This window comes from Paramormyrops kingsleyae, chromosome 20 (genome assembly GCF_048594095.1).
Source record: "Paramormyrops kingsleyae isolate MSU_618 chromosome 20, PKINGS_0.4, whole genome shotgun sequence".
In the NCBI taxonomy this organism is placed as follows: Eukaryota; Metazoa; Chordata; class Actinopteri; order Osteoglossiformes; family Mormyridae; genus Paramormyrops; species Paramormyrops kingsleyae.
The window spans coordinates 23,049,262-23,073,952 of record NC_132816.1 but is presented as its reverse complement, the minus strand read 5'-3'; the positions used below and the strand labels follow the sequence as shown (position 1 = coordinate 23,073,952).

General features: G+C 47.9%; 1 protein-coding gene across 4 annotated transcripts; it reads right to left on the bottom strand.

The window, feature by feature from the left end:
* Nucleotides 1-51: 51 nt before the first annotated feature.
* nrap (nebulin-related anchoring protein) lies at nucleotides 52-24,614 on the bottom strand. 4 transcript variants are annotated; one of them, XM_072703519.1, is made up of 42 exons: nucleotides 24,375-24,614; nucleotides 23,956-24,050; nucleotides 23,582-23,669; nucleotides 21,143-21,247; nucleotides 20,765-20,863; nucleotides 20,494-20,601; nucleotides 19,447-19,551; nucleotides 18,398-18,505; nucleotides 18,203-18,310; nucleotides 17,909-18,016; nucleotides 16,689-16,805; nucleotides 16,479-16,583; nucleotides 15,818-15,925; nucleotides 15,576-15,689; nucleotides 15,228-15,326; nucleotides 14,399-14,503; nucleotides 14,155-14,262; nucleotides 13,634-13,741; nucleotides 13,249-13,446; nucleotides 13,055-13,159; nucleotides 12,816-12,914; nucleotides 12,489-12,593; nucleotides 12,181-12,288; nucleotides 11,380-11,691; nucleotides 11,008-11,112; nucleotides 10,358-10,456; nucleotides 9,834-9,938; nucleotides 9,005-9,112; nucleotides 8,697-8,810; nucleotides 7,459-7,656; nucleotides 6,798-6,902; nucleotides 6,396-6,494; nucleotides 5,599-5,703; nucleotides 5,377-5,484; nucleotides 4,904-5,215; nucleotides 4,661-4,765; nucleotides 3,417-3,515; nucleotides 2,716-2,820; nucleotides 2,529-2,636; nucleotides 1,660-1,971; nucleotides 1,320-1,472; nucleotides 52-552 (listed from the first exon to the last, which is right to left on the bottom strand). In XM_072703519.1, exons 1-42 carry the CDS (start codon nucleotides 24,444-24,446, stop codon nucleotides 427-429), a joined length of 5,253 nt encoding a protein of 1,750 aa, XP_072559620.1. In that variant the 5' UTR covers nucleotides 24,447-24,614; the 3' UTR covers nucleotides 52-426. The 4 variants fall into 4 exon arrangements, with proteins under 4 accessions (XP_072559620.1, XP_072559621.1, XP_072559619.1 ...); XM_072703520.1 differs by having other exon boundaries at nucleotides 52-549; XM_072703518.1 differs by having other exon boundaries at nucleotides 52-557; nucleotides 1,322-1,472.
* Between the last annotated feature and the right edge of the window lie 77 nt (nucleotides 24,615-24,691).

The following is a 24,691-nucleotide window of genomic DNA, read 5'->3' as shown; positions in this document are numbered from 1 at the left end:
GTATATACGTGAAATAAATCCCTGAATATCACACTGCTTGAAAAGACAGAGTTTTGCTGCAAAAGACTTTATTAGCAGAAACCTAAAGCAAATCCCAGTGAGGTTACAGCACACACCTGACAGATGAGCCTGTTCTGCAATGAACTGCTGGAAGCTGAACATGGATCTCACACACAGAAATCCACCAGCTGACCACGGACCTGCCCTAAAACCTCCCCCTTCATCCTGCTTCCCAGTCTTCATGCCAGCCACGACCATCAGCTCTGACCACATTCTGCAAGCCCTCAGTCCCAATCCTTTCCTTGGAAGCTAAAATATCTTAGACACACTGATTATTCCCGAACAGGACTCACTGTAAACACTCAGGGATACAAATGGTGATGTTACAAAAGCAAAGATGGCTGTGAGTGGGGAGCGGAGGGTGATCTACTTGGTCGTCTTCTTCACCATATGGATGGTCTTCATCCTCTTTACGTGAAGGACCTCCATGGCATCAGGGTTTATGGCCGGTTGCTGGAGCTCCCCTGTGTTCTCCACCACTGCCACCTGCTGCTGCAGCATGGTGAGAGAGACACTGATCTGAAACTGATAAGAACCAGCGAAGAACCAGCGACCTGCTGGAGCTCAGGCCTTCAGTGCTGCTCCGGTATTGAGGGGTGCTCAGGGTCCCAAGGAATCTCATTCAGGTTTTGTGTATGACACTGATAGCAGCTCACAGCATGAGCAGTCTGGTCACTTTTCCACCAAACCAGGTAACAAATTTTTGGTACTTCAGGGTCTTGGTTTTCTACTGATGTACAAACTGCTACCATCGCTGAATGACATCACAGCACGAGCCGGGGTATTTTGTACTGAATTCAAAGAATGGCTGAAGTTTATTATATGGCGGGACGATGTGCGATATTAATAATAACATTGCGTGTTATGCACATGCAATTCTCACATCACTAATCAGCTAGATTAAGATCAGGCTTTTTCAAACCTTCAATTCGGTACGAGCATTATAGCACAGGGGAATTAAATTTCACTAAAACAACTTTACTCTGTCATGGTACTCGACCGGAAGTCAATGGAAAAGGTCAAGTACCAGAAGTACAGTACCGAAATTATGGTATGTGATGTGGTGGAAAAGCGCCCTCTGTAAAACAGAAGATTTACACAAAGACCAAGCGAGAACGAATGATAGAACAGAGAAGAAGACAGAAGGAAGATGGAGTAAAGGGTGGCGGAGCAAGGGCACTGAAAGTAGGGAGAAAAAGAAGAGTGGAGATCTATATCTCAATAGTGCGGCCATATTGGCTAGCTGGCCTGCCCCTCACCATCATCTGCTGATACTGGGCGATGGCCTGTTCAGGGTCCAGCCCCTCAGCCAATCCCAGCTCAGCAGCCCGCCGGGCCATCTCCACCTTGTGGGAGCCGGGGGGGGTCCAGCCAACACCTCGAATCCAGTTCAGGTCTGATTTATAGTTCAGCTGAGAAAAGAAATCAAAAATCCTTTCATTATGAGGTCATTTCTCCCAAGGAAGGAGAAGGAAGCAGAGAAAGGGAGGGGGGTTAGAACTGGGGACTGGTTCTGTAGGACCCTCACAATGGTGACTGATGGGGCTGTGTTGTTAGTGTGTCGGCGGTGTATCTCTCGGTGTGGGCGGGGCCACTCACGTCACTCTGCAGGCCATAGGCCCGCTTGGCGTGCTTCAGGGCCAGCTGCTCGGGGTCACAGGTGTAGCTGTGCAGGTGCTGCCGGTAACCACGGTTACTGGCCTGCGCCTGGCTGCGCCGTGCCTGCAGGAACTCGGGCTGGTCGGCGTGCAGCCGGTACTGCGAGCGGCTCTCCTGCGACTGCTTCTTGTACTGGTGGCTGCTTTGGAGTTTGCTGACGGCCAGTGAGTGCTTGATGCGGGGGTCGTCCTCCACGCAGAGGGCCCCCACCTGGTGGCCCTTCTCCTTTACGAATGCCTCCTTGTAGCGGAACTGAGGGATGGCAAACACATGGCCTGAGAGCCTGTCCCTCCCCCATCACAGACCTGCTCTTCCTAACACGAGACACAGTGATTCACTGGCCATTTGCACCCGGACAGCTTTGATCTTCACTTATATCCAACTTGCTCCCATATGAGACAGAAAGGCATATGTCAGAGTGGGGCAGTTTTGAGGCCGAGGGCCTCACTCAAAGGCCTGGCAGTGATATGATTACTCTGCCGACCATGGGATTGGATCCAGTGACCTTTTGGAAGTGGGCACAAAACTCTAACTCGCAAACAACCAGATAGAAGATGAAGTTTTGCTCTTGTTCTGTGTTTCTTCTCCCAGTTATTCTGAGCTACTGGAATTCCCCCTGCTGCGTAGTGAGTCCTGATATCAGAGAGGAAGGGAACCCCTCAGATTCACACTGCAGCCTTGCTCAGGGGACCCAACACCAAGCAGCCAAGTGGCAGATATATCAGTGCAGGCCAACAGCAAATTGGTCTGGGAAGCCTGTAGGGGATACAGGCTGAGATGCTGTAACACAGTGGGAGAGACAGACTTACGTCACTGGCGATCTCTCTGGATGCTTTCGCAGTCTGGAAGGGAATGGCATCCAGCCTCAGGTCATAGCCGCCTGAGCGCACCTGCTCCCCAGACGTCCTGTAGGCTTTCTGCAAGCAGCAGCCAGACGGGCAGGTCAGCTGGCTGTATGTCACTCAGTCAGGCGGGTGCGAGTCATGTGGACCTCACCTCACTGACGTGCTGGGCGTTCATCCGTGCCCTGATGAAGTCCGGGTGGTCGACAGGTAATGTGTATCTATGTAGGGCATCCGAATCTCCTGCCCGGTACAGCCGCTGGAACCAGAGAAAAACAGGAGCTGGCCACACCCCAACTTAGGACACACCCATGTGGCAATAAACCACACCCCCACGTAGGACACACCCATGTGGCAATAAACCACACCCCCACGTAGGACACACCCATGTGGCAATAAACCACACCCCCACGTAGGACACACCCATGTGGCAATAAACCACACCCCCACGTAGGACACACCCATGTGGCAATAAACCACACCCCCACGTAGGACACACCCATGTGGCAATAAACCACACCCCAACTTAGGACACACCCATGTGGCAATAAACCACACCCCCACGTAGGACACACCCATGTGGCAATAAACCACACCCCCACGTAGGACACACCCATGTGGCAATAAACCACACCCCCACGTAGGACACACCCATGTGGCAATAAACCACACCCCCACGTAGGACACACCCATGTGGCAATAAACCACACCCCAACTTAGGACACACCCATGTGACATATATACATACACATATTTAATAACATAAAACCCACTTAACATAAAAACAGACAGTGTACTTCGAAGGACAGACAGTGTGACATCACTTAGTTAGGGTTAGGGCTGCACTGGCTGTACCTCATTGCACTGTAGGTAACTGTTCTTTGCATGGACAATATCGGGAGAATCAGCAACAGATGTGAATTTCAGCCTGTCTGGAAGCTGTCGGTATTTTTTCTGCAGTGCAAGGAAAAGAAAATGGAAAACTTGATTGCACATATACAAATGAACATATACCCAGCAGAAACACACATACAAACAATACATACAGCACAAACACACATACAAACACATATACTCAGCATAAACACACACACTCAGCAGTCATACCACCTGCAGTTCATACTAGGTAATCCATCTGAAGCTAAGCAGGTTTGGGCCTGGTCTTTACTTAGATAGGAAAGCAGGGTTGCTGCTGGACAAGGTGTCAGTGTGGCCAACAGATTAACCCATATTGTGGCCTGTGTGGACCCCAATGCCCCAGTGCAGTGACAGGGACACTGTGGCCAACAGGGGAGCCCATCCTGTGGCCTGTGTGGATCCCAATGCTCCAGTGCAGTGACAGGGACACTGTGCCCGACAGGGGAGCCCATCCTGAGGTCTGTGTGGACCCCAATGCCCCAGTGCAGTGATGGGGACACTGTGGCCAACAGGGGAGCCCATCCTGTGGCCTGTGTGGATCCCAGTTCCCCAGTGCAGTGATGGGGACACTGTGGCCAACAGGGGAGCCCATCCTGTGGCCTGTGTGGATCCCAGTGCCCCAGTGCAGTGATGTGGACACTGTGCTCTAAAAATGGTGCCATCCTTCGGATGTAACATAAAACCGAGATCCTGACCATCTTGGGTCATAAAAGATCCCTGGGTATCTTTCAAAACAGCAGGTGTGGTACCCCAATGTCCTGGCTAAAATTGCCCACTGTAGCCCTTTAAAATATGGCCTCCTAATCATCCCCTATACCTATCTGGTGAATTCTCTCCTGCCCCTTCACCACCTTAGCTACTGTGTGGTGAGCATACTTGCGTAGAATGGCTGCCATCTCATCATCCAGGTGTGGGCTATACAGTGGTGGTTGGTGAAGTGGCTCCCCGTTGCTTCTGTGACGCGCTTTGGGTGTCTTACAAAGCGCTATATAGATGTAACACTCATTCATACACACAGAAACACATATACACTGTCCAAACACACACAGCACTCTCACCTTATGAATGAGTCCACTGTCTCCCTTTCTCACCTCTCTCTCCATCTCTCTCCCACCATCCCACCCTCACCTCACTGGCAAGCTCTCCCTCTCTCCTTCCCCCTCCCTCCCTCACCCCCTCACCTCACTGGCGAGCTCCCCTGCCTTCTTGGCTGATTCCAGTTGTGGTGTTCCTAAAGCCTCCCAGGCTACACCCTTCATGAAGTTCAGATCCGACCTGTAAAGTTTCTGCAGGAGACAGAAACAGGATGTGACCAAAAACTGAGCTGAAACAGAGTCCTCTCCAGCCCTGGGACTGCTTGGGCCTGACAGAGCCAGAGGAATGTCCTGGTGCTGCCCAGACCGCCGGCTTGCCCGCTGCCTCACCTCACTCTGTAGCTCATAGGCCCTCTTAGCCTGCTGCACCTTCATGTCGTCCGGCAGCACTGTGTACTCATGGAGCCTCTTCCTGTAGTCCAGGTCACTGGCCAACGCCTGGGCCTTTTTGGCCTGGCTGAGCTGCATCATGTCCAGGGAGAGGTGGTAGCCCGCACTGGCAGAGCGGGAGTGCCGCCGGTACTCCTGCTCGCTCTGCAGCTTGGCCACCTGCAGGCAGTGCAGGAGCTGCGGGTCGTCCAGGATGCTGCGGGCGCCAATGTGCTTCCCTTTCTCCAGCAGGAAGTTGTGCTTGTACTGGTACTGAGGGGCATTGGCATAGCAAAGGAGGTGCTCAATAGAGGGAGCCATTTATACAGGACCATATAAAGAAACACGAGAGAGTGGAAGGAGGCGGGAGAGCAGGGAGGTGGAGGCTCCCAGCATGCAGTGTGGCTCCTCCCCCTCAAGCCTCGTACACTCACATCACTAGCGATGCCCGTGGAGGCCTTGGCTGCCTGGAATGGGATGTCCTGCATGGTCAGCTTGTAGCCCTGGGCTCTCAGGCTCTTCCAGGACTCCCTGTATTTAATCTGTAATCAGAGGGCAGGACTGGAGCACAGGAGAAGCCAGAAGTGCTTTCAACAGCATCAAACACACTCACACAACAGCACACGGCTGCGTTGTAAGCATTATGACATTCCTACCTCACTGAAGTTGGCTGCGTTGATCTTGGCCTGCGTGATCTCCGGCCGCTCCGCTGTGAGGGTGTAGCTGTGCCTGAAGCTCTCAGCAGCCTCCCTGTAAAGCCGCTGCAGATGGGGGACAAGGAGAGCAGGCAGTCACGCTCGACGCGTTCCTGTCATGGGGAGAGTCACGCTCAGGCGTGTTCCCAAAACGGGGAAGTCACGTGCTGGTGTGTTCCTGTCACGGGAGGAGTCACGCTCAGGCGTGTTCCCAAAATGGGGAAGTCACGTTCAGGCATGTTCCCAAAACGGGGAAGTCACGCTCTGGTGTGTTCCTGTCACGGGAGGAGTCACGCTCAGGCGTGTTCCCAAAACGGGGAAGTCACGCTCAGGTGTGTTCCTGTCACGGGAGGAGTCACGCTCAGGTGTGTTCCCGTCACGGTTGGAGTCATGCTTGGGTGTGTTCCTGTTACTAAGGAAGTCACACTCCGGTGTGTTCCCGTTACTTAGGAAGTCACGCTCGGGCGTGTTCCCGTCACGGGGGGAGTCACGCTCAGGTGTATTCCTGTCACGGGGGGAGTCACGCTCAGGTGTATTCCTGTCACGGGGGGAGTCACACTCGGGCGTGTTCCTGTTACTAAGGAAGTCACACTTGGGTATGTTCCCATCACGGGGGGAGTCACACACAGGTATACGCATGTTCCCATTAGGAAGGGAGTCATATTCAGGCATGTGCGTGTTCCTGTCAGGGATGGGATGGGGTGTGCGTATCCATCAGAGAGCCAGGCAGCCATACCGCTCAGATTACAGCATCTCACCTCGTTGCTGATCTTGTTGCTGAACTTCGCGTGGACGATGTCTGGCGAGTCAGCGACAGAGGTGTGCTTGAAGTGGAACGGATGCTGCCGGTACTTCCTCTGGCATGAAGAAGTGACAGGCAGTTAGAATGCAGAATTTTAACCGTCAATTTACAGCCTGGAACTTGCCAATTAATTCCCCAGAGGTTCTGTCTGAACTGCTCAGCTGGATAAAATCACTTTGGACAGTTAAGCAACAAAATAATTTTAATAAAAACTGGATCATTTTTCATATGTGCAAATGTTTAACATCGATTAATCCTGCATGTTAAACTTATGAAAGAACCATAGATCTGTGGGTCACATCTGGTAACTAGTAGAGCTGAACACAAAAAGTGAGATAACAGTAATGAGCTGATTCACCTCGCTGATGAGGTCAGAGGCGCGTTTGGACCCCTCGATCTGCACGGCACCGGTGCCGATCCAGGCTGCCCCCCGCAGGAAGTTCAGGTCAGATCTGTAGTGTTTCTGTAGGGAAGCAAACATTGAGCCGGTGGGATCTACAGGACATTCACATTTCCCTCTGCATTGAAGCATGTGTTCATGAACATTTAAGCCATTTTCTCTGCATCAACCTTGGGAATTTCATCCTGTAGCCAAACTAGGTTTCTGAACTTGTTGTCAGGGTATTTATTAATGAGTTTAGCTTTGTGTTCAGAAGCTCATTTCCCTAATACTTGCATATTGCACTTTGGTGCGTTATAAAGTCCAATTTTACACATCTCCCTTTCTATACTTACTGACCATGAGTTAATGTCTTTTGGCAGGTGTATGGTGCAGGAGCCCCGTGGAGCGTATGGTGAAGGGACATGCAGTGAGAGAGCGTGCAGCGAGAAGCATACAGTGTGGGAGAGTGAGGTGAGGGAGCATGCAGTGAGGGAATGTGCAATGAGGGAATATGCAGTGAACGAGTATGCAGTAGGTGAAAAGTGTCGTGAGGGATTGTGCAATGATGGACTGTGCAGTCAGGTGGCATGCAGTCAGGTGGCATGCAGTGAGGGAGCATTCAGTGAGGGAACGGCACCTCGCTCTGCAGGATGGAAGCCCTCTTTGCAGCCTGCAGCTTCAGATCATCGGGCAGGGCGGTGTAGTTGTGCAGGGTCAGCCGGTACTCCTTATCACTGATCAGAGACTGGGCCTTTTTGGCATGGATCGCTTCCAGCATGTCCATGGACTGGTGGAACTGGGAGAGCATCTTTGCAGACTTCTTCTTGTACTTGAGCTGGGGATGAAGGCAGTATCCATGAGTGGGTGGAGGAGCTAGGAATTGAGCCATCCTAGAAAGGTTTGAACAAAGCTGTCTGCTAGGCAACAACAGAATAATAATTCCATGAGGTAGCTGCTGTTGTACTCTGAGCCCTTCAGCACATTCATCCAGTCATCTATGTAAAAAGCTCCCTGACCTGCTGGTAAATGGTATTCACTATAAGCACATTCACACCACAGGAACTTTTTTCCAGAACCAGAACCATTTCGTGTTCACACCACAGTAACTCGGCCCTATTGTTGAGACTCAGCAGCAGTTCCAGGCCCCTTTTTTAGTATCTACTCCTGACTTAGGGATTTTTCGTTTGAACACAAACTACTAGCGAGGGCTTATAGCAATAAACTTGGTGATTGCTTGAGCACAAGCAGTGCGAGGAAGAGACAGAAGAACGCAGCAAAAATTGAACCAATGGAATTATTTTATACCTCAATTACATTTAAAGCATTAATAAATTCCTTTTTATTTGCATTTCCATTGTTCCGCCTGGGGAATTTTGATCGATAATCAATATGCTTTTGTCTAATATCGCTGCCGCTTATCAGTGGGATAACGCTACTTCCTTTTTTATTCTGTGGAAAAGTTCTGCTGGGCATCTACACACCATAAACATATTATAAATAAAATACAAATGAAAGGATCTATGCCATATTGATCACGATCGGTCCCCCCAATAGCCAACAAAATGACTTGTTCATCCTCCATTGTTTTGGGTTGGCAGTTATACTTTCGTATGAAATTATGTGTAAAGTTTAACATACAAGCTTTTGTGTCTCCCATGCTTATTTAGCATAATGGTCCCAGTTCCTGTTGCGCGGCGTGAAAGCGACACCTCAAAGCGGCCAGGAGCTAAAAAAGTCCCAGTTCAGACAGCCAAGGAACTTGTAACCAGGACCAGGTGCAGGAACTTCGGTTTGAAAGCACCTCACGCTGTGAGTCTGGGGTGGAGCAAAGCAGCTTTAACCTGTCACTTTACAGACTGTCTCACTGCCACTCACATCGCTCTGCAGCTCTCCAGACCGAACCACGTGGCTCATGTTGATGTCGTCCTGCACCCCCTTCAGGCCAATGATGTGGCCCTTGCTCTTCTCAAACTCCTCTTTGTACTTATGCTACAAACAATCACATTGGGTGGAGCGTTAGGCTTTGACCTCGCATCTCTCACATCCCTCACATCCATCATATCTCTCACATCCCTCACATCTCTCACATCCCTCAAATAATTATTCTCACCAAATAGGTGAGAATAACCTCTGCCCATTTTTACACAAGAATCACATGCAGAATTTTCCTGAGACATACTCACATCATTGAGGATGTCTGTGGATGCTTTTGCTGCTTGGAAAGGTATAGCATCCAGTCGCAATTTATATCCAGTGTCCCTGAGCTTGGTCCAGGACTCTTTATAGCGTGTCTGTAAGGAGGAAGGCTTGCCTCAGTATAACGGAGTCAATAACACTTAAAGAATTACCTGAGGCTAATAGTGTTAATTACACCTAATGAATTACCTGAGGTTAATAATGCCAATTACACATGGACAACTACCTGAAGTTAATAGTGCCAGGTTACACATGGACAACTACCTGAAGTTAATAGTGCCAGGTTACACATGGACAACTACCTGAAGTTAATAGTGCCAGGTTACACATAGACAATTACCTGAGGTTAATAATGCCAATTACACATGGACAACTACCTGAAGTTAATAGTGCCAGGTTACACATAGACAATTAGCTGAGGTTAATAATGCCAATTACACATGGACAACTACCTGAAGTTAATAGTGCCAGGTTACACATATACAATTAGCTGAGGTTAATAGTGCCAATTGAATTACAAATAGAGAATTACCTTAAGGTTAATTGCACTAATTACAAAAAGAAGTGACTCTAATCATTAACCTTACTCTCTGAGAAAAGTTTGTACTTCCACTTTTACATGTTTAATCTTTTGTATTGTGTTGTATAAAAATCTGGTTAATACCATAAAGAAACTGCACACATATGCTACACTCAGCCACATTGTGGCACCTCCACCCTCAGAATCTCTCTATGCTATATGGCCCAATAGAAGTCTGCTTCATCTGAGCACCCACTGATACACGACCCAAAGAAAAGGGCAGATCTGCGGCTCACCTCACTGAGGTTCATGGCGTTGAGTTTGGCCTGGATGTGTTCAGGCAGCTCGTTGGTCAGGGTATAGTGGTGCTTCATATTCTCCCCCTTCTCCCGATAAAGTCTCTGAAAAGTAAGCACCTATGAGTGGTACAATCTGCCCCCCCTCCTCAGCCTATGAGTGGTACAATCTGCCCCCCCTCCTCAGCCTGTGAGTGGTACAGTCTGCTCCCCCTCCTCAGCCTCTGCATGGTCTCTTTCACCATTCTGTGTACTGATTTGGAATGTTTTGTATGTGTGATTAGTTTGGTTTGTCCTACTATGTATGTCTGTCTGTGTGTGTGTGTCTGTCTGTGTGTGTGTGTGTCATAGTTAGCATTAGCATTTTTCCCATTGAAATGAATGAGCGGTCCCCATAAGGATATGTTTACCCTACATGTGTGTGTGCATGTGTGTTTGTATGTGTGTGTGTGTGTGTGATGAGTGCTAATTCAGAAGTTGTGTAACTCTGCGTGAGAACCCTGAGAGAACGGGACCACCCTCACATCTACGGCCTGCTTGTTGCTGATCTTGGCCTGGACCATCTCTGGCGTATCCTCCACGCTGGTGAACTTCAGGGCGCTGACCTGCTGCCGGTACTTTTTCTGGCAAATGAAAATAAAAACCAATGAGCCCCTCATAATTGTCGCCCCAGTTGCTTGTGTAACATTAACTGTATCAGGCAGCTGATTCTAAATGCAGTGATGGAATACAGGGTCCCCAGCAGTCTGGCCTATGTGACGATCACACCACTGGGTGGCAGTATTATTTCCTTTGGGCCTTGAGGTACCAGAGACAAGATATTTTCCAGGAAGCTTTAACTGGGACTAAGTCACAGTATATTGAAAGCAGTCTATTTAAATCCAGTGAAGCATAAGGCTGTCTAATGTTATGAATGACAGATCTAGCAGGTTATCTGCACATGAGCACATTTCAGTCTCAGCATCCAACAGCTGTGGATACGGACACTCACTGTGGACAACAGCAAGCTGGCCCACGGCCCTCACAGTGACTGTCAGTGTTCTGGGCGTATAAGCAGCATGCGAGTGTTGCAGTGTGTCGGGGTCTGTCTGCCGGCCAGTGCTGCAGTGTGTCGGGGTCTGTCTGCCGGCCAGTGCTGCAGTGTGTTGGGGTCTGTCTGCCGGCCGCTCTTTACCTCACTGGCCATGTCCGTGGCCTTCCTCGCCTGCACTACATCGAGCGACCCTGCAGTTGCCCAGCCAACACCTTTCATCCAGTTCAGGTCTGATCGGTACAGTTTCTGTTAACATGAAGCAGGCAAATTCAAAATCATTGACATTTCCATATGACACCCTCATATGGAAAAACAGCGTGTCTTCTGGGGTCACAGTGCAGCAAGGAAAGGTGGCTGGCAATGACATGGCTAAAGAATCAGATCAGCATACATCCCAGGGTATCCCCCTGTGTGCTCAGTGCCAATGCTAACAGGCCAGAGCATCACCCTGTTTGTGGGACACGCCTTACAGCTAATGGGTATGGCTAACATCCCTGTGTGTGTGGGACTCACGTCGCTCTGCAGGTTGTAGGCCTTTCTGGCCCAGGTCATCGCCATGTCGGTGGGAAGGCTGGTGTACTGGTGCAGCACACTGCGGTAGCTTGTGTCCGTGGCCAGGTCCTGGGCCTTGCGGGCGTGGCTCAGGGCCATCATGTCCAGCGAGACGCTATATAAGGTCTTGGAGTCCTTGTATCTTTGCCGGTAGTCACGGTCACTCTGCAGCCGTGACGCCCATGTAGCGTGAGCTAGTTGGGAGTCCTCGGACACTCCCTTCACTCCCACCATCTTGCCCTTTGTCTTCTCGTACTGCTCCTTGTACTTTACCTGGGGGCGGGCAGTGACATACTCATGGGGGCCACTGTGAGCCTGAGGGTGACCTCACCCTGAGCTGTCTGTCAGTGCCCTGGAAGTCAGACCTCCGCAGGCTCTGGGGCTCACCACAGGGGAGTGTGCTCTGCTGGTTTATAATACTGTTACCGGGTGCATATGTGTAAGGGGTGATAAAACCTCCTGTAGCCTCTTCCAGTCTGGGTAATTCTCACTGCATTGGTCACACCGTAAGGACATCATTACATTTGCAGTGATGGTAATACATTTATGTCCCCATTAATGAATTCTATTATATCGCTTTTTAAAGCTTTTCTTACAGCTCTCTCTGACAGGAAACCTTAACCTTTCCGACTGAAAAAAATGGGCCGGTCTACCTGCAGAGAGCAAACGATGAGCTCATAATCATGCATCTTCCAATCCTGGGGAGGCCAGGATGCTGCACCATGAGACATGTGCGGCGAGGTGATGACAGTGGAGACTCACATCACTGGCGAGGTCACGCTTGGCTTTGGCGGTCAGGATGGACAGTGCGTCCATGCGCAGCTCGAATCCCTTGTCTCTTTGCTGCTCCCAGCTGCTTCTGTACACTTTCTGCAGGAGACGACAGAGAAATGACAGTGTGTATTCTAGTTTGTTAAAAGGGCTCCAACATTCATACAAGCTCTAAGAATTGTATACTTTTCCTGGACTATGTCACACAGATTATAGTCACTGCAGACTATATTGGTGCTATGAGCAGCTGTGGCCCGGACCACACTGTAAGGACACTGGGGGAATGATAGCAGTCTTACCGCACTCAACAGGTCAGCGTTGGCCTTGGCCTGCAGAAACAGTGGCTCGTCTTTGCTCATGGTGTATTGGTGTAACACCTGCTCCGTGCCAGCCCTGTACGCCAGCTGGGTGAGGCAGAGGACCATAGGATGGTAACTTCACACTGCAATGCACCACTGTTAGGAAAGACACTCACTGCAATGGAGTGAAGTCACTGTATGGTTCACAAGGACCCCCAGGATCACACTACACTACACTGGCTGTGTACACTGTATATGAAGGCTTTGACACGTGCTCAGGTGTCTCTTTGGGACGTGAGTCCAGAGTCGGCAAGCAGTGACTCTCACCCCACTCTGAAGCTCCTGACTCTTCTTCGCATGTTTGATGGAGGGGGTATCAGCCACCTGGGTGAACTTCACTTGGTCCACCCTCTGACGATACTTTTTCTGAGCAAAGCAGAAGACACACATAAGCTTCAAGCAAAGGAGAATATCTCAGTGTGCCTGTGATTCAGCCGTGAAGTTTACAATGGTAAGCAGAGCCACTTCCCCAACAACCAGGCCCATACAGAAACACAGACACTCACGTCGCTCAGTAGGTCTCCAGCCTTCTTGGCCTGTTTGACATCCAAGCACCCATCTGCCTCCCAGCCTACCCCTTTCATCCAGTTTAGATCAGAACGGTACTGGTTCTGCCAAAGAGTCCAAGGGAGAATCATGCTTTAGGACACTCTGCTGTATATGTTGACAGACCCATGCACCAGTTTCTCCGCTGCCTCACCTCACTCTGTAGCTCATAGGCCTTCTTAGCCTGCTGCACCTTCATGTCATCCGGCAGCACTGTGTACTCGTGGAGCCTCTTCCTGTAGTCCAGGTCACTGGCCAACGCCTGGGCCTTTTTGGCCTGGCTGAGCTGCATCATGTCCAGGGAGAGGTGGTACTGACCCTGGTTCTCCTTAAAGCCTTTCTTGTAGGCCACCTGAGGGGACACATGTAGCAGTGAATTGGGAGATGATAAAATGATTACATAATCCTAATTTATTATGAAAATGCTTGTTCTTGGAGAGTTTCTCGGTTGGCAAAATTCCAGTACCCACACATACATCCAGGATGGTATAATTTGCCACACTCATTCTACAGTCCCTCTTTCACTGCACATACATCACCTCACTGTTCATCTTGGCCACGTGGAGAGAATGCAGTGTCTTGGAGTCACTCACGTTGACACCAACAGCCTTATCCTTGCTTTTCATGAATGATTCTTTGTACTTTATCTGTTAAGATGACACACACAAGTCTAGTAAACTTCCATGTGGAAATTTCTGAAACTCAGAAATTGTGAGTATCCATTTATCGAGTCCTGGTTATATTTGTGCTACTCCAAACTTCCCATAGAAAAATTTGGAAAATTGTCAATTCGACGCAAAAGTATAATTCATCCTGGAAGCGTGATTCTATCCTACTGCTTTAACCTTATGACAACTAACAAACGTATACAAAGTCACCCATTAAAGTTTGTAAATGCATGCTCTCGCTCTCTCTCTCTCTCTCTCTCTCACACACACACACACACACATATGGGTTACAACCAGATGACACATTTTGTTGTTGTGCACTGTGTGCTGCGGTGTGTCAGAAATGACAACTAATCAACAACACACACACACACACTGACACACTGACTTACATCACTGGCCAGATCTCGGGATATTTTTGCGGCTTTGATAGGCAATGTATCCGCACTCATGTCACATGCCTTGGATTTTGTCTTCTCCCAGTCCTGCTTATATTTTATCTGTGGGGGCGGGGGGGTGGGGTGGTTGTGGGTTATTCACCTATCCGCACTGTTACATATAAATGTTACCAGTTTTCACAGCCTGGAGACCATAGTTCCAAACTTAAAACCAGAAAATATCAAGCTGGCTGCTTACATTGCTGTACAACTCAGCATTAGCCTTAGCAGTTCTGATCTGGGGGAGGTCTTCTGGCAGAGTGTACTGGGTCTTAGTCTTCTCGTAACTGGCCCGGTAATTCAGCTGTGGTAAGACCAACACAGTATATCAGTCTACTATTGGCAGTGTTCAGACACTAGAACAGTGCAAGAGTAACAGCAAACAATGAGAAGCAGCCACAAGAATACCGCTAGTGTACAAGAATGCCATGAGAGTGACAGGAAACCACAAGAATGCCATGAGAGTGACAGGAAACCACAAGAATGCCATGAGAGTGACAGGAAACCACAAGAATGCCATGAGAGTGACAGAAAACCACAAGAATACCATGAGAGTGACAGGAAACCACAAGAATACCGCTAGAGTACTAGAATGTCATGAGAGTGACAGAAAACCACAAAAGTGTTAGAATACCAATATACCACCAGAATGGCACAAAAGTAACAGAATAACATGAGAACACCAGAATATCTCAAGAGTACTGGAATATCTATCATGGTCCAGCTGTTGAAAATCTCCACACCTCACCACCAGTGAGCCAAACCGGCAGCTGATCTCATAATTTGGTCCAAGTGACAGTAAAATAAAGCATCAAGTTTTTACAATAACACATGGCTGACGTGCCTGGCCAGCTCTGCACACTGCAGCTCAGCTCTGCACACTGTACCTCTGCTCTGCACACTGCAGCTCAGCTCTGCACACTGCAGCTCGGCTCTGCACACTGCACCTCTGCTCTGCACACTGCACCTCTGCTCTGTTACTTCTTATTGCGAGTCACTCACATTGCACCATGCACCAGGGCACTTACGTCACTGAGCTGCTGAGAGTTGATTCTGGCCTGCACGATGTCTGGGGTGTCTGTCACTGAACTGTACCTCAGCTTGTCGATGTGCTGTCTGTAGTTCACCTGGTTTGGTTAGTGGAGGAAGTTTCATAAAATGGCAGTGTTGCAATAGACTCCTCTCTTGACCATAGGCTACATTTCCCACATTTGCCACAACATCCTGATGGCAGTTCTTACTCTAGTTACCCGTTGGAATGTTTCACAATTTCAGGAGAATGATCTCCATTTTGTTCAGTTTGCACGAATGACCTACAACCCAGAGTCCCTCGATGTACTCTTGTCTCACTGTGCGTTATGTGCCAGCAGACTTACATCCTTCAGCGGCTCCAGTTTCTTCTGTGTATGGTAGGATGGGGTATTGGTGGCTGGGTAGTTATACTCTGTCTGCTCAGCCTTCTCCTGCTCATAGTCTGACTTATAGGCGATCTGAAAGATATGATTTGTCATAGGTTACCTCCTTGCAGCCCCTCCCACAAGTACAAACAGACTCCGCCCTCATCATAGGTAAAACACAACCCCTGCATTGTAGGGACAAACTTGGAGGCGGGTCTTACGTTGCTGGCCAGCTTTCGCGCTTTCATGGCGTGCGCGGTCTTCCTGTCCAGACCGGAGCCTTCGTAGTGCCCCTTTATGTGGTTCGCATACTTCTCTTTGTACCTGATCTGCAAAGGGCAGCAGCAAAGCAGATGAAGCCTTTGCCTTTGATCCTGGGGTTACCTGTCAGCCTGGGGTTACCTATCAGCCATGTATCCTGGAGCAAAAGGCACATGACGCAGAGTTCTGCGATGCTCACATGGTCATGTTTTTTGGTCTTTTCATGGTTTCGTCTTGCGTTTCGTGAGGATTTCATGGAACATTTTGTTGACTATGTTTCACTGATCTCAGCAATTGTGTGTTCTGCCGCAGAGCACAACGTATCATATGAAGCCGTAAATATCATGATGTCCCAAGAACAGAGTTATTCTTGACCCAGTCAGAGTACCAGAGTGATGAACGTGAGTGATATATTTGGGCATCAGGCGCATTCCCGCGCTGCAGGATTCGTTTCCGTACTAAAGCAGGGTTCACATTTTGTGGGAAGCACTCATAACATAACTCCAGCCCATAATATTTGTATGCCAGACATTCATACTGAGATACTAATAATACCTGGGGAGTGCTCAGATTTATGGCCCAGTAGTTGAGCTAACAGGGAAGTACAGCATCACAACTCACATCACTGGTGAATTTGGACATCTTAGATGTGTTCTTGAATTGCGGCGTCTCACAGTAGTTGATGCTGTGTCCTTTGGTGTTCTCCAGATCCTTCTTATACTCAACCTGGAGGCCATTGCAGATGAATTAAGCTCAGTTGATACAGAAGCAGCTCTTGCAAGCCCGTGGTTCCTGCTGACACGTCATTCTCATCGCCTTCAGAGCACCTACCTCACTGACCAGCTTGTTGATCTTACGCACAGTCTTGAGAGCTAGGTTGTCCTCAGTGGTCATTGTGTGGTAGTGAGCCTGGCCTTTCATCTTCGAGAGGTCCTGCTTGTATTTTAGCTGTAGGACGGTACAAGGACAGGCACTTTGGTGCCAGCAGCCCAGGCAAACTCTCATGCAGGGTGATAAATGAACGTGAGATTCCTACAGTATGAGCAAACACACGCCACTAACTGCCCACCAGTCTGTGATGTCACCGCATGCCATACCTGTCCACTTGATGTCAGTGACAGCAGGAGAATGATGACAATCCACCCCACAGACTCCCAGGCTAACAATGACAGACTCCAAACCGGAGTGACATTTGCCTTTAGGCAAAAACATCATGTGTGATATTGCTATTATTGTGCCTAAGTGGGGTATGGCGTTGTGCTTGTCATCGGAAGATTGCCAGTTCAAATCCTAGGGATGGCAGAGTGACATCAGCGTTGGCCCCCTGAACAAGGCTGTAAACCTCCCAGTTCCTACAGGAACTGGCTGACTCTGCTTTCTTAGTTGTACTTTGCTTTGGATAAATGATTCCGCTAAATAAATTAAATGTTATTATTTTCATCGGTTTTGTGATCTTTTCTAGGATGTATGATGGATCACTTTATGATCCTCTCAGTTGAAGGCAGTTACTGTGTTAGAATCATGGTTTTGCATTTAAAAAAAATATCTTTTCTAGGATGTATGATGGATCACTTTATGATCCTCTCAGTTGAAGGCAGTTACTGTGTTAGAATCATGGTTTTGCATTTAAAAAAAATATCTTTTCTAGGATGTATGATGGATCACTTTATGATCCTCTCAGTTGAAGGCAGTTACTGTGTTAGAATCATGGTTTTGCATTTAAAAAAAATATGAGCTGAGTTTTAAGAACAAAAAAAAACATTTCAGCTAAAAACAGATGTTAAACATTAAACAACTATAAAAACTGACAGATTATTCTGCCATATTGTCACTTTAGTTCATATAGGCTGATATATTTTTATGGCATTATGGACTTTTTATTAGGCTAAGTTTTCTTATTAAGTTTTATTAGGCCAAGTAGCACGCAGATGGAGAATACAGTGGCACCTTTTGGGCTTCTTCCTGGAAGGTGCTAACAGACAGATCCAAAAGCAGATGCACAGTGTAGGTGGTAAAGTTAGCATTAGCATTAGCGTTAGCCCGGTACTCACATCGCTCGCCAGATCGTGGGCCTTCTTAGCCAGCTGGTAGGCCGGCGTGATCATGGCGGGAAAGCTTCCCTTCCCTTTGTGCTGCTCGTATTCCTCTGTGTAGGTGTGCTGTGAGAAGGAACAGCATGGTCAGTGATGATAGACGGCACACACACCTACATAGACACTGGCTTGGGGAATTCAGCTATACGGGCTGAACTCTACAATCAGACGGCCCATCCAGTCATTTGAATAACCATGAGTGCAGTGTGGCTCATCCCCTTTCAGCGTTGTTATCCAGACATCGCACCCCACCTGGCTGAAGTTCTCTGCGTTTTCCCGAGCGAGTGCAAATTCCATCGTCCCGGCCTCAGAGCTTCCTTTGCCCTTCAGCTCCCTCTCGTACTTCTCGTGGTACTTCACCTGGAACAGGCCATTCAGAAGCATCGTCAGGCATATCAGCTCCCTCCACGTTGACTTGGGGAGCTGCCTATGTGTGTCCATGCTTACGTCACTGGCCATCTCTCCAGCTTTCCTGGCAGCTTGGTACCCAGGAGTGACGTGAGCTGGGAAGCTGCCTTTTCCTTTCTGCTGTAAATATTCCTCTGTGTAGTTGTACTGCAAGTACACATACAAACAAGTTCAATGCAAGTACCATGCATTTCATATCTATACAAGCTACAAAATGTACCAATGAAGTATGAGGAGAAATTCTGCACCTCTCCACTCCCCTATTCCTACACTCTCCATCTCTCCATTCCACACCCCTCCACCCCTCCATTCGAAACCTCTCCGCCCCTCTATCTCACACCTCTCCGATTTGCACCTCTCAATTCAATTCAATTCAACTTAACTTTATTTATATAGCGTATTTTCACAACATTACATTGTCTCAAAGTACTTTACATTATCCCTGCCCAAAGCCCCCAGAAAGCAAGCCAGAGGTGACAGTGCCAAATTAACACCCCCTAGAAGGAAGAAACCTTGGGAGGAACCAGACCCAAAGGGGGAGCCCATCCTCCAGGGGGCAGCAGAGGAAGCCCTAACCCTAACCAGACCCAAAGGGGGAGCCCATCCTCCAGGGGGCAGCAGAGGAAGCCCAAACCCTAACCAAACCCAAAGGGGTAGCCCATCCTCCAGGGGCCCCTTCAAACTACACCTCCCCACTCCTCTATCCCACATTTCTCCATCTCTGCAACCTATACTTCTCCACCCCTCTATTCCATACCACTAGACCACTCCCCCCTCCACACCTCCTTACTGTTCACATTCAATTCCACCTGGGTAACAGCTTGGCTTGTGCACAGAAAAGACCAAGTGATGGAGACTGGAGCAAAAACATCAGTCGTGCTGGTAACCTGGAGCTTACTTTGCAATCCATGGATTCCAGTCTATCTACCTTCGCAAATGATCAAGACGTCTAACCTCTTCCTGAAGGGGTTCACAATGGCCACTGTCATGCAATCCCTTGACTCTTTCCTACTCCACGTGTGTGTGTGGGCACGACTCCCCCCTTCCCCATGTGTCCCGGGGACGGGGATGGAAGACTCATAGCTTACATCACTAGCGAGCTTCCCCCCGGACTTGGCCAGCAGGATCTCAGGAGTGTCAGTCACCGTTGTGAACTTTGAGATTCGCTCTTCATGTCCACGCTTGTACTCCAGCTGTAAGAAAGGAGAGAAACTCATGCTGTTACAGTAAGGTACTCACCCCAAAGCTGCTCTCATCATCCTTACATCATAGTGAAATGGTCGAGGTGAGGATCGTTAGAGCAGGGATGTCAAACTCCAGTCCTGGGGGGCTGGAGCCCCGTGTAGCTTAGTTCTTTCCCTGTCTCCCCACGTATGATTCAGCTCAAGGTAATTAGCACAAGGTGTTGAAGGTATTGGTCAAAATAGACTATGTAGTTTCCCACTGTAATAATTGTACACCCAAAAGTATATCTGTATGTGATCATTGTGTTAGCCACCACATGTCAAACAGTTAACCCAGGTTTCAAAATAATTTAAAAATACATTACATAATCTGCAGTACCAGGGCATTGTTGTGTTTTTGGTTCACACAGTACACTGCTTTTGTTTTCATTTTCTTGTTCCACTTTGCTGTTTTGTGTCATATAGAGCTGTGTGACTATTTTGTTTGCTATTGTACTGTGATCTGAAGAAGGTGCTTTTGAGTTGTGGGTTAATTCTTTTGGGTAAGTTACAAGCTTTTACAGCGAAGCCATAGTGCTGTGCTATATGCATGAACTATTTTGGGAAATACTCTTATAGCCGTGATGTTAAATATGTTTCATGAAATGTGCAGAAGCAATTGAGAAAATCTGCAGTCCTGTTACAGTACAAAGTGTTCTTTTTTACCAGTTTCTACTCCTGCATATTTTGTTGCAACAGTTGTGTTCCTCTCTGGCATAACAACAGGTGCTCATGGAAGTGCTCCCTGTCACCTTCTTTGCTGACCTCCTGGAGCATTGCTGCTGGACGGGCTGCCTGTTTGGACCATCTCACGTTTTACTCACATTGCTGGCCAGGCTAGAGGCCTGCTTTGCATGCTGGTAGGCCGGGGTGATCATGACAGGATAGCTGCCCTTCTCACGTTTTACTCACATTGCTGGCCAGGCTAGAGGCCTGCTTTGCATGCTGGTAGGCCGGGGTGATCATGACAGGATAGCTGCCCTTCCCTGTGCTCTGCTCAAACTCCTCAGTCTGCTTCAGCTGTCGACATAGCAGGTAGCCATCGTGGCTTACAAGCACATTCATGAATGATTCTACTAATCTGGGTTATGACTTTGAAAGTTTGTTACAGTAAGTACACACTATCACAGTTCAGGTGTGTTATGTCTTTTGAGCACTGGGCCAAGTGCTCAAAAGAACTTACATCACTGATTGTCCTCTGGTCTTGAGTGACACGCACATATTCTTGGTTGGTCTCAGAGAACCAGGTCTTCTGCTCTTCATACTCAGCCTTATATGCCTTCTGCAGATAGATAGATAGATAGATAGATAGATAGATAGATAGATAGATAGATAGATAGATAGATAGATTGATAGATTGATTGATTGATTGATTGATTTTGCAACCACTGGAGTACAAGCTGATCTCTAGTACCTGAATCTAATATGCTCTCTTACTTTTTTGAGACCTTTTCCTGACTTGTGTATCATATAGTTGTAGTATCACATGGCTGATATTGCAGTCTCCTACTATTCCTTGCTTACTCACTTGCTCGTTTGCTGAATGCCGTACCCCACTCACCTGGCTAGCGAGCTGGCTGACTTTGCGGGCATGTTCTACTTCCTTCGACCTCATGTCATAGTGGAAGGTAGACATATACCGCTCGCCGTCCTCCCGGTATTTAATCTACGGTGTAAGACATGAATTTAGGACTCTCACAGGGAATAGGCCTACAGGAGCTCTGTTACAACCAACAAGAACTTGAGGATTATCATGGCAGACTGTCTTGAGGTCCATCACAGCAAGGTGCCTCAAAAACTGAGAACTATCATGATACAATATCCTGAGGACCTGAAGAGTATCATGTCAGACTGTCCTGAGGACCTGAGGACTATTATGGCAGATAGTCCCCTTCCCTGAGGACTGAAGGGTCATCACGGCAGACAGGAACATTTTATTCTCCTAAACATGTATGTTACAGGTGGCGTGAACCAAATCCCTGGAGCCTGCAAGTGTGACGGCGTTTGCCAGCAGCTGACAAACAGGCACAGGTGCTCCTCCAGAAAGACCAGGAGGTGAGGCCACATCCCTTCCTCAGGAGGTAATTTTAACAACCAAACAGATAAAACAGGTCAGGGCTGAGGGGTCCCATCTCCATCAGGGCTCAGAAATAGACCCAGCCAGAACCTGGACCTCATTCCTGGCTCATGAAGTCACCGAGGAAGCAGGACTGTTCAACCCCTAACCCACAAGGAGGGGACTATTCAAACATTACATCAGAGGTTCAGGAACTATACTGCTATATAGACCCTGACAACAATTATTTGAAAACATATAACATAATTTAAATTATTTTCTGGTATGCACACATATAAGTCAAATGGATTTATATTAGGAGAAAGCCAAAGGTTGTGTTCAGTATACAATGCTGGGGACCGATAATGGTACAGACTGCCAACTTAGATCCAATGGTTGCTCTGCATTGTTGTAAACTCAAAGGAAATGTGAGGGTAGGTGCATTCTAAAGTGCAAGCACAGGTCAGTGTGTTGGAATGTTCACTCCAGTACACTTCCGCAATTCTACAAGTACAAATCGTATCTCCTGGCCTAATGCCTAAGACAGAACAATAGTCCCATAATGCGACAATATCTCCTGGCCTAATGCCTCAGCCAGAACTACAGTCCCATAATGCAACAGTATTTCCTGGCCTAAGACAGAACAACAATCCCATAATGCACCCAACCCCACCTAACTTTACATTTTTCTTCCACATCCATCATCATGTTCCCTTTATAATCTAAGATTATAATGCCACCATACACACTGCTGTACAAATTCATGAACTCCAGGAAAAAGTCAAACACCTTCCATGGGCTTTAAAGTCACCAAATATAAACATCGGCGAGCCTTCATGGGAAGTGCCAAGTGCAAAGTAGATTTCCACATGTTACATCACCCGAGAGCAGCTGCCTAAATATAAACAGTACTGTGTGAGTCACAGGCAGCCAAAGGAAATTCTTCCAGCTATTTACCTGGGTGGGAAGCGTTGATTTGCTCATATAAAACAGGGAATGGAAGTGACTGAGTTATCAAGCACACAGGTATGTTGGATGGTTACCTCAAATCATAGGGTAACTTTAGGGCAGGTTTTGAAAAGGCTAAGTGACTCACTTTGACAGACATCACAATTATACACCAATATGAAGATCATTTTTCTTGAGTGTCTAAGACTTTGTCACAGTATATACAGAGCTCACAGAAAGTCTTGGGACACTTGCTATTTCAGTAAAAATATTGCAGATTTATCAGTGTCATAACAAAAGTCAATTGACAAGCAATATTTAACACTGCACATATTTTCTGCACATTTTTATTAAGTGTCATAATTTCCCTTATAAAGTACAGTGTCGATGTTGGCGAGCAGAGACTATGTAAGCTTAGAGCTGTTGTACCATCGTGCTGGCTGACTCATTCAGTTCTGTTCTTGCCATTTTGCTAACAATTGCAATTGGCTCCCAAAGTGATGCTAAACACAAATGTTTGGTGTTTTATGTTATTGCAAAGGTTTTACTAATTAAAAAGCAATGAGACTGCTTGTCAATGATTTTTTTAAGTGAGAACACCTCTTTAAAACTATAACTTGGGTTGCAATGTATTACTAGTGTAAGTTAATGTTTTATGTTTTAAGTTCAAACATAGCTGACCATTGACAATGTATCATTTCCTAATTTCTCACTACTACACCAGCCACTTACTGTTTCAGTTTAACCTATAAATATCTCCATGCTGTTTTTGAAAAGTTACCAATGCGTTTGAGCACCTGCTTGCACAATGTCAGCGACGGCGTGTATTGAACATGAAGTCATGTTTGCGAAGCATCACATAGAGATGATCGCATGTGCAGCATCACACGTGTGACGCGTGACACGCTCTGCACTGAGCTGGAGGGAAGCTCTGTGGTCTAACGGGCACAGAGCTGATGGAGAGTCGTGCCTGTATGGACGTGTGTGCCCCCTCACCTCACTGACAGCTTCACTTTGCTTTTTGGCGTTGATGTTGACGGGGGTCTCGTAGACGCTGGTGAACGTGTTGTTCTTGGGGTTATGTCTGAAGTCCAGCATTGGGAGATAATATTTCATAACTCAATTAAGACACATAAGACATAAAACAGTTGAGTTATTACATGATTCTGTGAAGGCAGAGGACCTGAAACAGAGTCACTGAGGGATGGTTGAGCACTGACATCTTGCACAAACTCAGGTCTTTGAATTGATTGTTTTAAATTATACCAGTTGTACTGATGTCACTTATGGTGTCCAGCTACTGCAGCACCTCCTGTTGGTGATGAAGGGTGATACAGTACCATGACAGTGGCCTGGCGATGACCACTTACGTTTGGCAATAGGGTTTCTTTTGGTGGCTGACACAGTTGTTGGCAGTGAGGACCATCTTGCATACTTCGCAGTGAAAGCATGACTTATGCCAATTCTGTTGCAACCAGAGAAAAACACACAGACGTGTTACTTCACAGTGTGGCAGTGGCTGGAGAGATCTACTTCTGGAGATATGTTACAGGAAGCAGACAGTGGGCCAAATGATTTGCCTCACATGTCTGAGGAGTCTGAAATGTGAGAGGCAGATAACTTTCAGGCCAAAGTTTCCCATGTTGCCTCAGGTTTTCACTACATGAACAGCCAGTTTAAAGCAGACATCATAAACTCATAAACGCCAAACCTTTCTGAAGGTCTTTCTGGAGAAACCAAACCCGGTTTCTCTATGGTTTGGGCTGTTTTTGAAAACTGGAGATCCTACCTGGCCGATGCAGTTGATCTTCTCGGCAGGGTACACTGTGTACCCGCACCTGGCACACGGCTGGACGTTCATGTCACCGGAGGGGCGACGGACACCGATGGGCGAACGGGGCAGGTAATTGAGGATGAGTGGTTCTGATGAGCTTCTGGAAGGAGGGACAAAGCAGGAGATACGGCCGGGACACAGCTTGTCTGACACGGATCTGCGCTGTGCCTAAACTTAGTACTTGCCGTTACAGGCAGCATGTCATACACTGTGCCGGTGGCCAGAGACCACCCCCTGGGGGAGGGACAGCCTGTGGCACCACACAGTCGGCT